Source organism: Ambystoma mexicanum, chromosome 7q (genome assembly GCF_040938575.1).
Source record: "Ambystoma mexicanum isolate Mex_15411 chromosome 7q, UKY_AmexF1_1, whole genome shotgun sequence".
Classification (NCBI taxonomy): Eukaryota; Metazoa; Chordata; class Amphibia; order Caudata; family Ambystomatidae; genus Ambystoma; species Ambystoma mexicanum.
Genome location: NC_090941.1, coordinates 302,518,864 through 302,531,813, shown reverse-complemented (window position 1 = coordinate 302,531,813; position 12,950 = coordinate 302,518,864). Strand labels below are relative to the sequence as shown.

Sequence of the window (12,950 nt, the reverse complement as noted above, 5' to 3'; positions counted from 1 at the left end):
TCCATAGGGCTTCATATGTTTTTGTGATGTGTGTTACACAGCACCCTCCGTGCAGTAACACAGGGGTGTCATAGTGACCCCCCAATATAGACTCCATACCCTGGGACTGACTACTGTCTCCCAGGGCATGTAAAGTCACCATTGACTTTACTAGTCTTAAATTCTGAACAGAACCAGTACAAACCATCATATTGTGGACGTACTGGCTGGGGCAATTCGATTGCCCCAGGGTCTGTTAGTCGAGGGGGCATGTCTCCGTCCCCCCTGATCGAGTTTTGGTTGGTGGCAGTGGACACTACTTTTTATATTCAACCGCGAATATTTTCCTATGGGATTTCCCATTGTTTTAGGCTACTATCTTTATTTACTTATTTATGGTAGCCTCGAACATACCGCCGGTTTATTTCATTAATATTAATTCTCCGGTTGGTATTTTTTGCCAAAACTTGATTCTAAAATGGCGTTTGTGTTCTCTTCTGTGACTCCAACCCAAGTCGAGCCCTTTGTTCCACTTTTTGGCGGGCTTCTCCACAGAAGCCCTCCAAAGTGGTGCCACTCTGTCTGGGGTACTTAGGAGGGGTGGAGGGAAATTTAGGCACCCTGGACTGAGTTGCCTAGGCAACTCAAGTCGCACTCCATCCTGAATGGCCCAAGTGGTGAGCCAGCCGGCTCACCACTTAGCATGTTTGAGTGACAGCTAGGCTGAGTGAATGGGGGTTTGCTGCATAAAAGCAGGGCTTTGGGGACTGGAACTTCAGAAGTCGCCACAGGACCTAAGAATCCGACGAGGGAGAAGCTGAGCCGACCTGCCACGACACCACCACCGGTGTAGCCCTGCTGGACTGCCTCACCACTTTTCCCAACGACAGAGGAGATCTCCCGCCGGAGAGTCTTCTTCCTTTGACTGGTGGGGATAACCAGTTTCACCATCTTTTCGCTTTCCCGACATACCTCGTGGCCGCCTTGCCCGTGCCAAGCACCCCGGCAACCGGGATACCACGTTTTACCACGAACGCGAAACCAAGGTACCACCTTTAACCGGAAAACTCCGCGGCTGGTTTCTTCCCTGTTAGTGCAACAACCTTCATCTTTCCTCCAAGTCGAGATCTTCTCTTCCCCTGGACGATGACGCAACTTTCAACCACTACCAGGAACAACTGCCACCGCTGGAGGATCCTTCCCACTTAAGGTACCGTGTCCCGCCTGGCTTCCCTTGCTACCGACTGTACGGGGTAGATTTAGCCCCCGGCTTTCGAACCTGGGTTAGTCTGGGACACCCTGGCTAAACTTTCTTAAAGCCTCTCTAAACTCTTTTTGAACCATCTGCAAGACTTTCTAAGCATAGTGTAACTGTGTGATCTTGGGCGCATTTGTGCTCTGCTCTCTCTAAGAGTGGGCCCAGCCTTTGGACTTGGCTCACGAGTGACTTTTTGCTCTCTGCCTTGCTAACAGTGTTCCTGAATCTTAGAGTGGTGTACCTTTTCATATTCTGTCTTTTTCCCTCCCTTTCTCACAAACTTATTAGAGTGCAATCTAGTTAAGCGCTCACCTCTGTATGAAAATAAGTGGTGTTTTACTGTGATTTATCTGATAGGGAAAAAGGGGTGTATATATTACAATAGTAACTGTGTTTAGAATATTTTACAATAAGAGTGCTGGAGTGTTTCAACTGTGTGTTTTTAAATAAATAATTATATACTTTGATACCAAAGTTTTGGTCAGTGTTTGCTTGTATTATTGTATCCGAGTGCCTATTGTGTATACTTTGCATACTGCCTAACTCTTCTTGAGAGAAGTCAGACTGCTCAGCCACAGCTACCAGGTAAATCTGGGTGATACAGACTGCTACCAAGTGGGTTTACTGCCAACACCTGTAGTCTTAAATCTTTTGCAGTGGTCCCTAAGGGAACTGCACAGGTTTCTGCCTAACACTTCAGCAATTCTAGGTTCCCAGGAATACAAGAACTACGTCTGATCCAATGCCACAGGGGAAAGAGAAGAGAATGATGCTCCTGTGAGTATCTTGCCCTTGTATTAGCAGAATGGACCCCGCAGTCTTAGCCTCACATCTGGTCCCCCCTTCACATGGTTACTTGCTCCACAGGTTACACAAGATCCTGAGGACATTTGTATGTAGGGCGGCATACTGTGTCCACTTTCTTGATTGGAATGGTAAGTACCACTACTCTTTACAGGATTTCAATGTGACTTGCTGCCTTAATGAAACTTTATGTCTGCATTATAAGATTCAGGTTTTTCAGGAGGTCCAGCCTTTTTCTTGTTCTGCTTCCCAGAAGCACTTTTGTCCTTATGTGACACCCATGAATCAGCAGCAATGGCCAGCTTCCTTAGATCCAAGCCCGTGGAATCTGCCAAATAATGTTTCAGCTCGGGGGAACAAAAAGCTAAAATATGTTCAAGGATAATAAGATTAATCGTGCCATCAAATGTGGTTATTTTATGATCGTCAACTGAGCTACTCAAGTTTTTCAAAGAATCACTCACATAAGTGACCCAATTATTCTCTTTTTTAATTGGAGGTCTCTGAACCTCCAAGTATTGTGCCGGAGTCTTTCCAAACTAAGAGCAGAGCCTGCTTTAATTTGACAAATTCTTTTCACTCCGACAACTTCATATAGCACTGCAGCCATTCTAGGGAACTATGCCGAGCAACCATGTAATTTTACCAGACTCATTCACCTGTTGTACTTCATAGACGTACTCAAATGCAGTTAATAAATAATGCCATTCTTATCATAAACATTCAAGAGATCCTTAGGAAATCTTGGATGAGTGGAGGATCCAGAACCATTCCCATCCAACCTGGAGGAGCCTGAAGACACCTGTAGTCTGGCCAACTCCAACAGGAAGCTCTGTTCTTTCATAATTTCATCAAATTCCATTTTAGCAATGTAATAATTGAGTTCTCATCTGTGAGCCTCAGCTCTTCCTTTCTCAAATAAACAATAATCTCAGCTTCAGCTGCTGTAATAGAGGATTGAGAAGCCTGCTCTTCTTCCTCACTTGTGGTTCCCAGAACAAGGCCCTTACTTCTGCTATGCCCCTCCCCAATATCTTCGATACCACTAGCATCAAGAAAAGACTTTTCCCTAGCGTCCTGATGTTCCATCAATTTCTGCACTGCATCAGTTAACACTAAAGGTAGGTAAACCGTTCTCTGTAAATAATTAGTTTAAGTATTCAGCTTTGTGCATAGCAAGAGTAGTACTCTTGTTTGTCTCTGTGCTGTAATACAGGTTGTTTAAGTGTTAAAGGCCTACAACTTCTAAAGCCCAGTAATCTGTTTAGCAAGAACTATGTGATCCTTCTAGTGATTCTACACCGAGTGCCAAATATCTTATTCCACTGCTGCCAACAATTTGTTATGATGGATTTCTAAAATGAGCCTGGTTGGGAGGATTTTGGGAGGCCACCCTTTTATGGAAACAAGGGAAGACGATGAGAATTTAGCCAAACCCAACGCCCTAATGTCCAATATGGGACAAAGTTCTCCCCCTTTCTTGGGTACCAGGAATATCAGCCCGATCCGCTCTGCTCGGGAGGTACCTCTCCAACAGCACCCTTCAAAATCAGGGCTCACAGTTCTTCCTGGAGCTCCTTCTCTGGTTGTTGGGGGGATGGCCTGTCTGAAAGCCTGTTTAGGAAAGGCAGTGTTAGGCAAGATTTGGAGCAGTACCCTTTGGGTTCACTACAACAACCTTGACCTCCAGGTTATAGGAACTCAACCTTTGGTATATGTCTGTACTACACAGGTTGGTAGTGCGGCTGGGCAGCCAGGCCTATCTCAAGAGGGGTCAATGTGAGCAGTAGGGGAGTTACACAGAGATTCAGTGACAAGTATCTAAATAAATACTTATACTCAAGGTTTCTTGAATAAACAATTATTAATTTATCAGTCAGTTAGAATAAGCCTTCTTCAGAAGGGAGCAATATAAAAGTAACACACAAATACACTGCAAAACTATACACTCCGTTTCTAAATCAGTAAAGACCCTTTTGGGATGGCCCACAGTCACAACCTACACCCTCAGGTGACTTCAATAGCTACGGTGCTGGGGACAGTATTATCTTACTGTTGCATTTAGAATACTCTTAGAACTTGGTCAAAGGAAAAGGTTGTTAGAACAAACAAGAGACCACAAATAGTCTAAGCAGGCAAATACTTTTGGATCCCCCAAGCAGTCTCATTCAGTATAACAGGTTAAGCCAAAGTCAATGGCCAAAAGTCTTATATGGGCTGAAGCACTGCTGGTAGGTAAATAAGAAAAGTTTTTGCACAATGTTTTAGATGTCTTTGAAGAAAAGAAGAATCAATGTAGGGCAACAAGGTGTTTAGGCTTGTGAGTGGTAGAAGATGCAAGCAACTCTACAATAAGAGGTAAGTTCTCTCAGACTTTACAGTACCTTTGTATTGAAGAAAACGTTCAGCAGATTACTTCTGTGCCTCAGTCGTGGGGACAAGAGGGAGGACTTCTGGGGACTCCTGCACTGCAATGGGACTGTCACCGCTTGCAACCAGCAATCTTTACAACAAGTCGCACTTCGGTGTTTCAGCTCCTTGTGACTGACGCAAATCACAACACCGCGGTTTCTGGCTGTCGAGATGGACTTTCCTTGCTTCTGGGGCCCCACACTCTGTTGAGGGGGCTCAGGCTTGGTCATTCCTGCTTCCTGGAGTCCCTAGGATCTTCCTGGAGCTCTTGGCCAATTTAAAAGCAACGCACAGAATCTGGTGTTCCTCTCCCTGGCGTTTCTGTTTCTAGCAGCAACTCTGTGGAAATGCAACCAGCTCCGAGACAATGTCCAGGTGGCTTACTTTGGAGTTGATTGGTTCGACCAACTCAAGGGGAGACGTCGTCCTTGCAGGGGATTCTCTGTCGATGTTAGGCAAAGTTTGTATGCAATACCCTCTGGGACCACTACACACAACTAGGACTACAGGTGTAAGCAAATCCAAACTTTGGTATAAGTCTGTACCACACAGTTTTTGGTAGCGAGCTGAGCAGCCAAGCTTATCTCAAGAGGGAATGTGAGCTTGTAATGATGTTACACAGAGGTCTACAATCACAAGTATTCAGACAGACACTTACACTCAAGGTTTCTTGGTAAAACACTTCTTAATTTATTTCAGAGTCAGATAGAAAACATTCACTAAAAGGAGGCAATCAATATCATACAAAAATATACTACAATACTTCACACTAACCGGTTTTGAAACATTTGCACTACTTTGAAGGAGGAGCAAAATGGCATTCAGAGCATTTGAAGTAGGAGCAAAAAGGCATAAGTTAATAAAACGAATATTACATTTACTCAAAAACAGTACAAATAGTTTGAGTTCACCTGAGGAGGTAATAGGTAGGCCAAAGTCAAAGGACTAGTGTCTTGTATAGGTAAAAACGGTTCTGGTATTTAAACGGAAAAGTCTTTGCCACGGTTTTCGGAAGTAGTTCACGAAAGAAAGGTTCATATGTCGGGTCACAAGCTGACTAGGCCTGTAAATTGCTAAAGTTCCACCAACTTTTCACGGTGAGAGGTAAGTTCTCTCGGTCAGGTTTTCACAGTACCTTATATTGAAGAAAAAGATGCAGCTGAAGACATCGGTTCCTGGCAGTTCCTACAGATCTCGCTGTTCCTGAGCCTCAGTCGTGGGGACAAGAGGGAGGACGTCGGGGGACTCCTGCACTACACAGGGACTGGTCACAAAGCTGGCAAACTGGCATTTCTTCGATTCCGGTAGCTGTCTTCAAGCACACAAGCTGGTATCCTTCTCCCTGGTTATTCGGTTTCCTGCAACACTCTGAGAATGGTGTCCAGGTGGCTTACGAGTTGATTGGTCCTACCAACTCAAAGGAAGAAGTGTTCCTTGAAGGGCTTCTCTGTCGAGATGAACTTGGCGATTCGGACCTGCAGCAGGGCTCCACCGGGCAAACCAACGGTCCAGTAGTTGCAGCAGCTGTCCTCTTGCAGCTTGTCTTTGGTTCTTTCGTTCCAGTGGTCAACTCTGCCTTCCAAGCCAAGAGACTCGCCTTTCAAACAGCTTTCTCCCATTCATTCCAGCCTAGCTGGCACTCACCCAGCAGGGTGGCTGTCCTTTCCGGACAGTCAGCCAGCCAATCACGCCAGAGTGCATTTGGGTATCCTAGGAGACTAAGCACAGGGAGCTTCGGTCACCTCCCTCACTTCCTGCCCACCCCAGACACTCGGGCACCAGAGGTGGTCTTCAGTCCTGAAGCCTGCCAAAGGCATAGAAACAAATGGACCAAATCTGGTTTGGCGCACAGAGACAAACTCTAGAAGGACCTTTCAAAAAAGAAATGGCGAAAAAAGAAGACCGGGACCTGTTTAAACAAAGGGGGCTTAGGCGCCATCTTGAAAATCATGGCTCCCGCGATTTTTAGCTACCGATGTTCGCGGTCTGGAAAAATCATGGTAGGTCGTTGTAAAACCTCTGCCACCAGCTATTTCGATAGAAAACTGTAGCAATTGACTGCTACATGAGTTTTCTAGACATAGGGGATACTAGGTAACCCCTCCAGCACTCTATTTTAAGATTGGGTGTGCTGGGTCTAGGAATTTAAAAAGACTAGTAAAGTCAATTTAACTTAACATTCTCTGGGAAACAGTAGTTTATCACAGAGAGGTATTTAAACCTTGGACAGCCTAAAAAGCTTCCCTGTGTCACTGCACTGAGGGTGCTGTGTGACACACATTAAACAATGATGCCTATGGAGTTATCTAAAACCCCATAATCAAAGAACATAAGAGTAAAACGCACATCAAAATACACGAGGGAGTGGGAAAAAAGGCTCACTCTCTCCAGGTAAAAAAATCAGGTCCTCAAAATCCAGCAAAGTTGCTGGGGGTCTCTAAGGTGAAGGGAATTAGCACCTTGGGGGTGGGGGGGTGCTTTACTGCAGCTGTGAACGCAGACCGCTGTAAATGCACACCACGGTAGTTAAATGTAAGCCACCGCCATCAGCCATTCAGTGAGGAAAGGGTAACATAACATTGTTATATGAGAAGCTATACAAAGGGGATACTATGTAACCCCTCCAGCACCCTATTGTAAGATAGTGTGTGCTGGGTCTAGAAAGTTAGAATTTAAGTAAAGTCAATTTCCCTTTACTGCACTTGGAAACAGTAGTTTATCCCAGAGAAGGTATTTAAACCGTGGGGCAATCTGAAAGACTTCCCTGTGTCACTGCACTGAAGGTGCTGCGTCACACAATGTAAAAGGTGATGCCTATGGAGTTCGTCAGACTCAACAACCAAAAGAAAAATAGAGTTCAAAATCACAGTAAGGTGTCCAGTTAAAGTACCTAATGCAAAAGGATTGAATGCCAAAGGGTTGACTCAATTTGACCTAAAACCACAAAAAAGGGGGTTTAAAAAAAAATAAATAAATATTCGACCCTTTGGTTTTAGGTCCTTTTCATTCGACCCTACCCTTTTGGCATTCGATCCTATGCAGTCGAATCTTTGACCTATAACCTCACAGTAAAATACATGAGAGAGTGGGAAAAAGGGTCTCACTCTCACCAGGTTTAAAAAATCAAGTCCTCAAAATTCAGCAAAGTTGCTGGGGGTCTCCAAGGCGGAGGGAATTAGCACATTTCTGAGAATTCTCCCGAACACGTGGAAAAGACCCGTCAGGCATCCATGTACCGCAATCTCGGAATCCCTTGAAGCCAGAGAAGGCGCAGGGTTTGAACTCGGTCGTCCTACCATGGGATTGAGGGAAGTATTTCTGACCTGGTTTTGTCAGGATGGCCAAGGACTTTTAGTGGAGGTTTTCTTCTTTGTTAATTCATCATCGGTGGATGAATGAAACAGGTCCACGCCCTCAAAGGGCGTATCTAGGATTCGCTTCTGCACATCAGATGAAAACTTTATGGTGTGAATCCACGCCGTCATCCTCATCTCGACCCCCAGGAACAGTCCTCTGCTGGCTGTATCGATGTGGACGACCGAAGATTCCATGAGGTCCTGCGCGATGGCCCGGACATCCGCCAGACCAGCCTTGAAGGAGGCCTGATTATCCCAAGAGAGGTCATTCAGAAATTCCCAGAGCTCCCGCCAAGGCTTCTGGTTAGACGTAGACAATAGGGCATCCGTGTTGGCCGGCTGCAGATGGAGTAACAGCACTTTCCCAAGGACTCAAGGACCTTGTCCTCCTTGTAGAGGCAACTGGAGGCGGCTCCCATGGAGGAATACAATGGTTTAGAATACAAGGAGGCCGCAGCCACCACAGAGTAATGGGGCTACGAGTGAGAGGCCAGGAGGATTGGCTCCCTATCCATCAGCCTAAACCTACTGTCCAACTTCTTGTTCATCTGGGCGTTGGCCCTGGGCTTCTCCCAGACCTTCAGTGCTACCTGCAGGATGTCTTTCTGTAGGGGAAAGCCGGACCGGATTGTGGTGCGTTTTCCCAAGACATCTGCCAGCACACCCGACTCCTGGGGGAATTCCTGGTGAAGAGGGACCCCTAAAAACTCTGCCAGGCCTTAAAGGTGGTCATGAAAATCTTTAACGGATGCCGAGGGTTAATCGTACTGGGTGTCATCGTCATCCTCGTCACCATCGCGCCCCCCCCTCTTTTTTTTAACCTGAGGAGAATCTGGGCCCTGGGACACAAGTGCCAACAAAGCTCCCCCCACCCTCCACACAAGGGGTCCAGAGCCACAAACAGGTCCAACAGCGGTTGAGGGGAAGGCGTTGGTGGTACAGGAAAAGGTGGATGGGGGCCAGAACAACCGCTGGGTCCTGAACCGGAGGAGGGGCCGGGAGCTGGGCAGGAACAGGAGTACCACCCAGGGAAGAAAGCCGAGGCGGCGCCACCTGCGGGATGACCTCCTTCACAATGTCCTTCAGGAGTCCCTTCATTTGAGGGGAACGCATGAGGAGAAGGAAGCACTCAAGAAGCGGTCCTCGCAAACTGTCTGATCCCCAGGGGCCTAGCCCTCCGAAGCACTGGCCCTCCAGTCCTGGTCAAAGTGCTGAGGCGCCTGGTGCTTGTAGCTGTACGGCTGCGATGGGTAGATGTAGCCTTGAGGAGACCAACCCTGCACTGTAGGATCTGCTGCCGCTTCCAGAGGGAAGGGGACCTGGGTCATCTGGCAAAGCCCATTCGATGTGCGACAGCATTGGCGGGCCATGAGCTGGATCCAAGATGGCCACCTACCTAGCAGGCCCCGCCATGTGCCGCTCTGCCATTTTGAAGCCTTGCGCCATGAGGTGGGAGGGCGCAAAGGCCCTGGGCCAAGAGAGGCCTCAGACAGGGAGAATATAGCTTGGGTCTTGCACCCAAAGAAGAAGCGTCGACCTCAGAGATCACTCTGGTAGGCACTGAGCCCTCAGCCAACCGTCCGGTAATCGTAATGCCCTTATTCATGGCCTTGGAGCGAGCTCCGGTAGGCTGGGAGCCCTCGGCGCCTATGCGGGTAACGGTGCTGGATCTAGCCGATGACAGACTCTTGGAGATGGTACTCGACGATCCCTTACATCCTGGGGTAGAAGAAGAGGACAAGCATGATCGTCGTCCTTTTGAAGCCTGGTACGGAGCCGGTGGAGCCAATAGCCTGGAAGGCCTCAGGTCTGTCCCCCAAACCGCCAGGAAGAGCCTGAGGTCCCCCAGTTTGGGAGCTGGTAGCCTTAGAGGCCTCAGGTCTGCCAAAACCTAAATCTGAGGAACCCCGATCCGTGGGAACCCCAGGGATGTAGTCACCGCACTGTGGCGCCGTCCTGAACAGAGGGCCTTGCTTGTCTTGATGAGAGGTCCTGGAGACTAAGTCTTTAAGGTGGGGCGGAGGAGAAGTGTGGAAGATCTCCCTCCACCAGGACACCCAGCGGTGGTCAGGCCACAAGTCCTCCAGAGTGCATGGGAGTCCGAGGCCAGGAACGAACGGTCGCATGAGGCACACCTTGTGAATCCTCCGGCGGTTGACATGCGCCGGGGGAGGCGAGGCACCGAAAGGAAGTGAAATAATAATTGACAAAAACAAACGGGGACCAAGTGGAAAAATAAAAATAGTCTCTGCGCTGGCTGGCAGGTCCAACACCGTCCGTGTGGAAAAGGGACTGAGGTGAGGCGCCAGAGGGCAGGGCGTCGGCGGGGCGTTCCCACGCCCGAGACCGCACCCCTGTGCGCTATACTAAATTTAAAGGGGAAGCTACATTTTTCCTCTGTCAAAGGTTCCGGTACCGTCCCCATATTGAGGGACGCCCACAATGATAGAGGAAAGGGGACAGGACAGATGAGTATTATTGAGATCTTGGGTAAGGCATGACGAAAGAATGTCATGGTCAAGCACATCAAACTCTGCCGATAGATCCAAAAACATCAACATAACAGGCTGACTTTGCCCTCGGCCAGGATATCAAATATGCCAGACAATGTCCAGCATAGAGGTTTCTGTGCTACGAGCTGGATGAAAGCCAGACTGGTGAGTGCCCAACAGATTATAAGCGACAAAACGCTGAAGCTGTAGGTATGCAACTTTAAATAAAGTTTTGAGTAGGAAACTGACACTGGCGATAATTGCAAGGATTGGAAGGATCCAAAAGTGCTTTTTTCTTTTAGAATGGGGGTAATGCAAGTCTCGTTCAAAGAGTCCGGTATAGCGCCAGTGAAGAAAGTCTCGTTGACTATTGTACTGAGGTGTGCTCCAAGAAAGGGGCACAATCTTTAATAATTTTTCCATGACATACATCATTGGTGAAGTTTGTGGCTTTAAGCTCCTAAATAATTTTGGCAACTTCTTCAATGGACACCTGATAGAATGTGAACTGAAGAGTATTTCTATCCGAAGCTCTCGGGGGACCTAATGAGAGCACTAAGGAAGAATTAGGCAAATCATCAGATGACTGTTTAGAAGATAGTTTAGTAGAGATGTTGGTCCTAATCTTTGCTATTTTGTTATCAAAAAATGACATAAGTTTGTTACACCACACGACAGAGGCAGGGGGGGTCAAAAGATATAATATGCCTCTTAAGAGTGCGCAAGAGGCTAAAGTGTTCTTTGGTAGCATTTTGCACGCTATAGAAATTACTTACCGGTAATGTTCTTTTCATGGATTCTTCTCCCGCTGATTCCTCATCAGATAGATATCCATTCCAGTGTCAGCTGGTCGGAAACTTTCAACAGTGGGGCATGGTGCGACTCGACTGTCGATCCCTCTTGACTCAACATGCCACTCGTCGGCTCTGGACGTGACGTTGACTGCCAAATTTATCCTACATCACTACGCCACCCGTACCTCCGTTCCACTCCTTTCCACCCCACCCCTGAACTCAGCAGCCACAGAAGAAGAATCCAAGGATTCAGACAACTAGTCTCTACATGCTCTCAAGGATCCAGACATCCTGAGCCTTCGGAAATGTCCCTGGACCACCCGGTCAACTGACCAGGTCTCCAGTGGGTAGCTTGCTAGAACCGTCACCGCATTTGCAGCCGGAACTTAAGAAATGAGGCCACAGGGTTGCAGTGTCAGATATTGATATCAACTTTGGGATCGGTCCCGACACAGAGGACTGTCAGGGGCCAAGACGCCCAAGCCACGCCGCACCCCCTAGAGCCGAACATTTTTTCCAAAGTTGCTGCTACCGCAGAATGACATCAAATATGAAGAATCTGTGGGAGGACACAATTCATTAGAATATTAATCTATAGGAGGAAGGTATCCATCATAAGAGAATGTGTATCTATTGGAAAAAGAAACGTGTCTGTAAAAATACACTATCAAAGCAGCAACACAATCCGAAAATATTACCTTGCAAGTCGTCCACCACTTGAACCTGGCATACATGCTATGAAGTCCTCCAAAAAGGACTGCTCATTGCTCTGTAACTGCAGTGGTAGATTGCCTTCGAGTGCTTCCAAGATGGTAGGTGAGTGGGACAAAACCAACCCCTTTCCAAGAATGCCAGAATGGGATTTGCACACCTGTTTGAAAAACAGATTCAGTAATTAGTTTACAAAATAAAATATGAATACTATTTCAGAAACTGCATAATCAATATATCAGCATCATAGACCGTGTTCAATGAGCAACAGCTGAGACCAGCAGCTGCAAAACGTAAGTGTCTCAATTCTATATAGTTCATTTTTTCTATTTTATTTTCAGAAATACTGTTCCATAAAAGTCTTGAAGTTACTGCCTTGGGCAACTTTTATCAATTAAAAACCACATGTAGGTAAATTACTGAACATACACCACCACTATATACACAACCAATTTTGGGGTGCTCTGGTTACACAGCACCAATACTTTTAAACAGAAAGATCAGCAATGGAACAATGTAGTGTAGTAAAATAAGTGACGAATTAACAAGGGCAAAGGAAGCAATAAACAATTTAGAGAACGAAGAAAGGAATTAAAATACAATACATAACCCAAAAATTCAGGGGCATGGTTTAAGAGCCATGAGATAGGTTGTGATTCTGTGTGCTCCTGCTAATCTTTCAAGATCCTGATTGAATGCTGCAACCAAGAGAAGACCCGGTGTATAATTTTGGATGTGCACGCAGGTTAAAGAATAAGGAACATGGTGTTCACATTTGCGCATCGATATACGTTGCAGTCCGTGAGTTCTGAGCCAAATTAGAAAAGAAGCTGATCGGCGGAAATGTAAACAAAATGGCGGCCTGATCGCAACAAAGGAATTATCAGATCAGCCAGCCGGAGTAAGTGAAGGAGACAAAGAGCTTTGTGACACGAACGAGAGGAAAGCAGTACTTGTTTGGCTGGGGAGGAGTGATCGGATGGTGCGGAAAGGCAGATTTCCAGGGCTGTGCTGAGACGACGTGAGTCGGGCCCCCAGAGACCGAAGATCAGACCGGGAGATAAGGACAAGAGGAAGGACAGAAGCGGCGTGCTTGTGTGCCGTAGCTTCAGGGACTGAGGGAGACTGCAGCTGCAGTGAAATG

At 47.0% G+C, this 12,950-nt stretch overlaps 1 protein-coding gene across 12 annotated transcripts in view; it reads right to left on the bottom strand.

The window, feature by feature from the left end:
* MYCBP2 (MYC binding protein 2) overlaps nt 1-12,950 on the bottom strand; it is a 3,160,061-nt gene that overhangs the window by 1,390,997 nt on the left and 1,756,114 nt on the right. For all 12 annotated transcript variants that reach the window (XM_069639721.1, XM_069639717.1, XM_069639718.1 and 9 more), the window contains one exon: nt 11,794-11,966. In XM_069639721.1, coding sequence (XP_069495822.1) covers nt 11,794-11,966 — 173 coding nt within the window. The remainder of the gene's footprint in view (nt 1-11,793; nt 11,967-12,950) is intronic.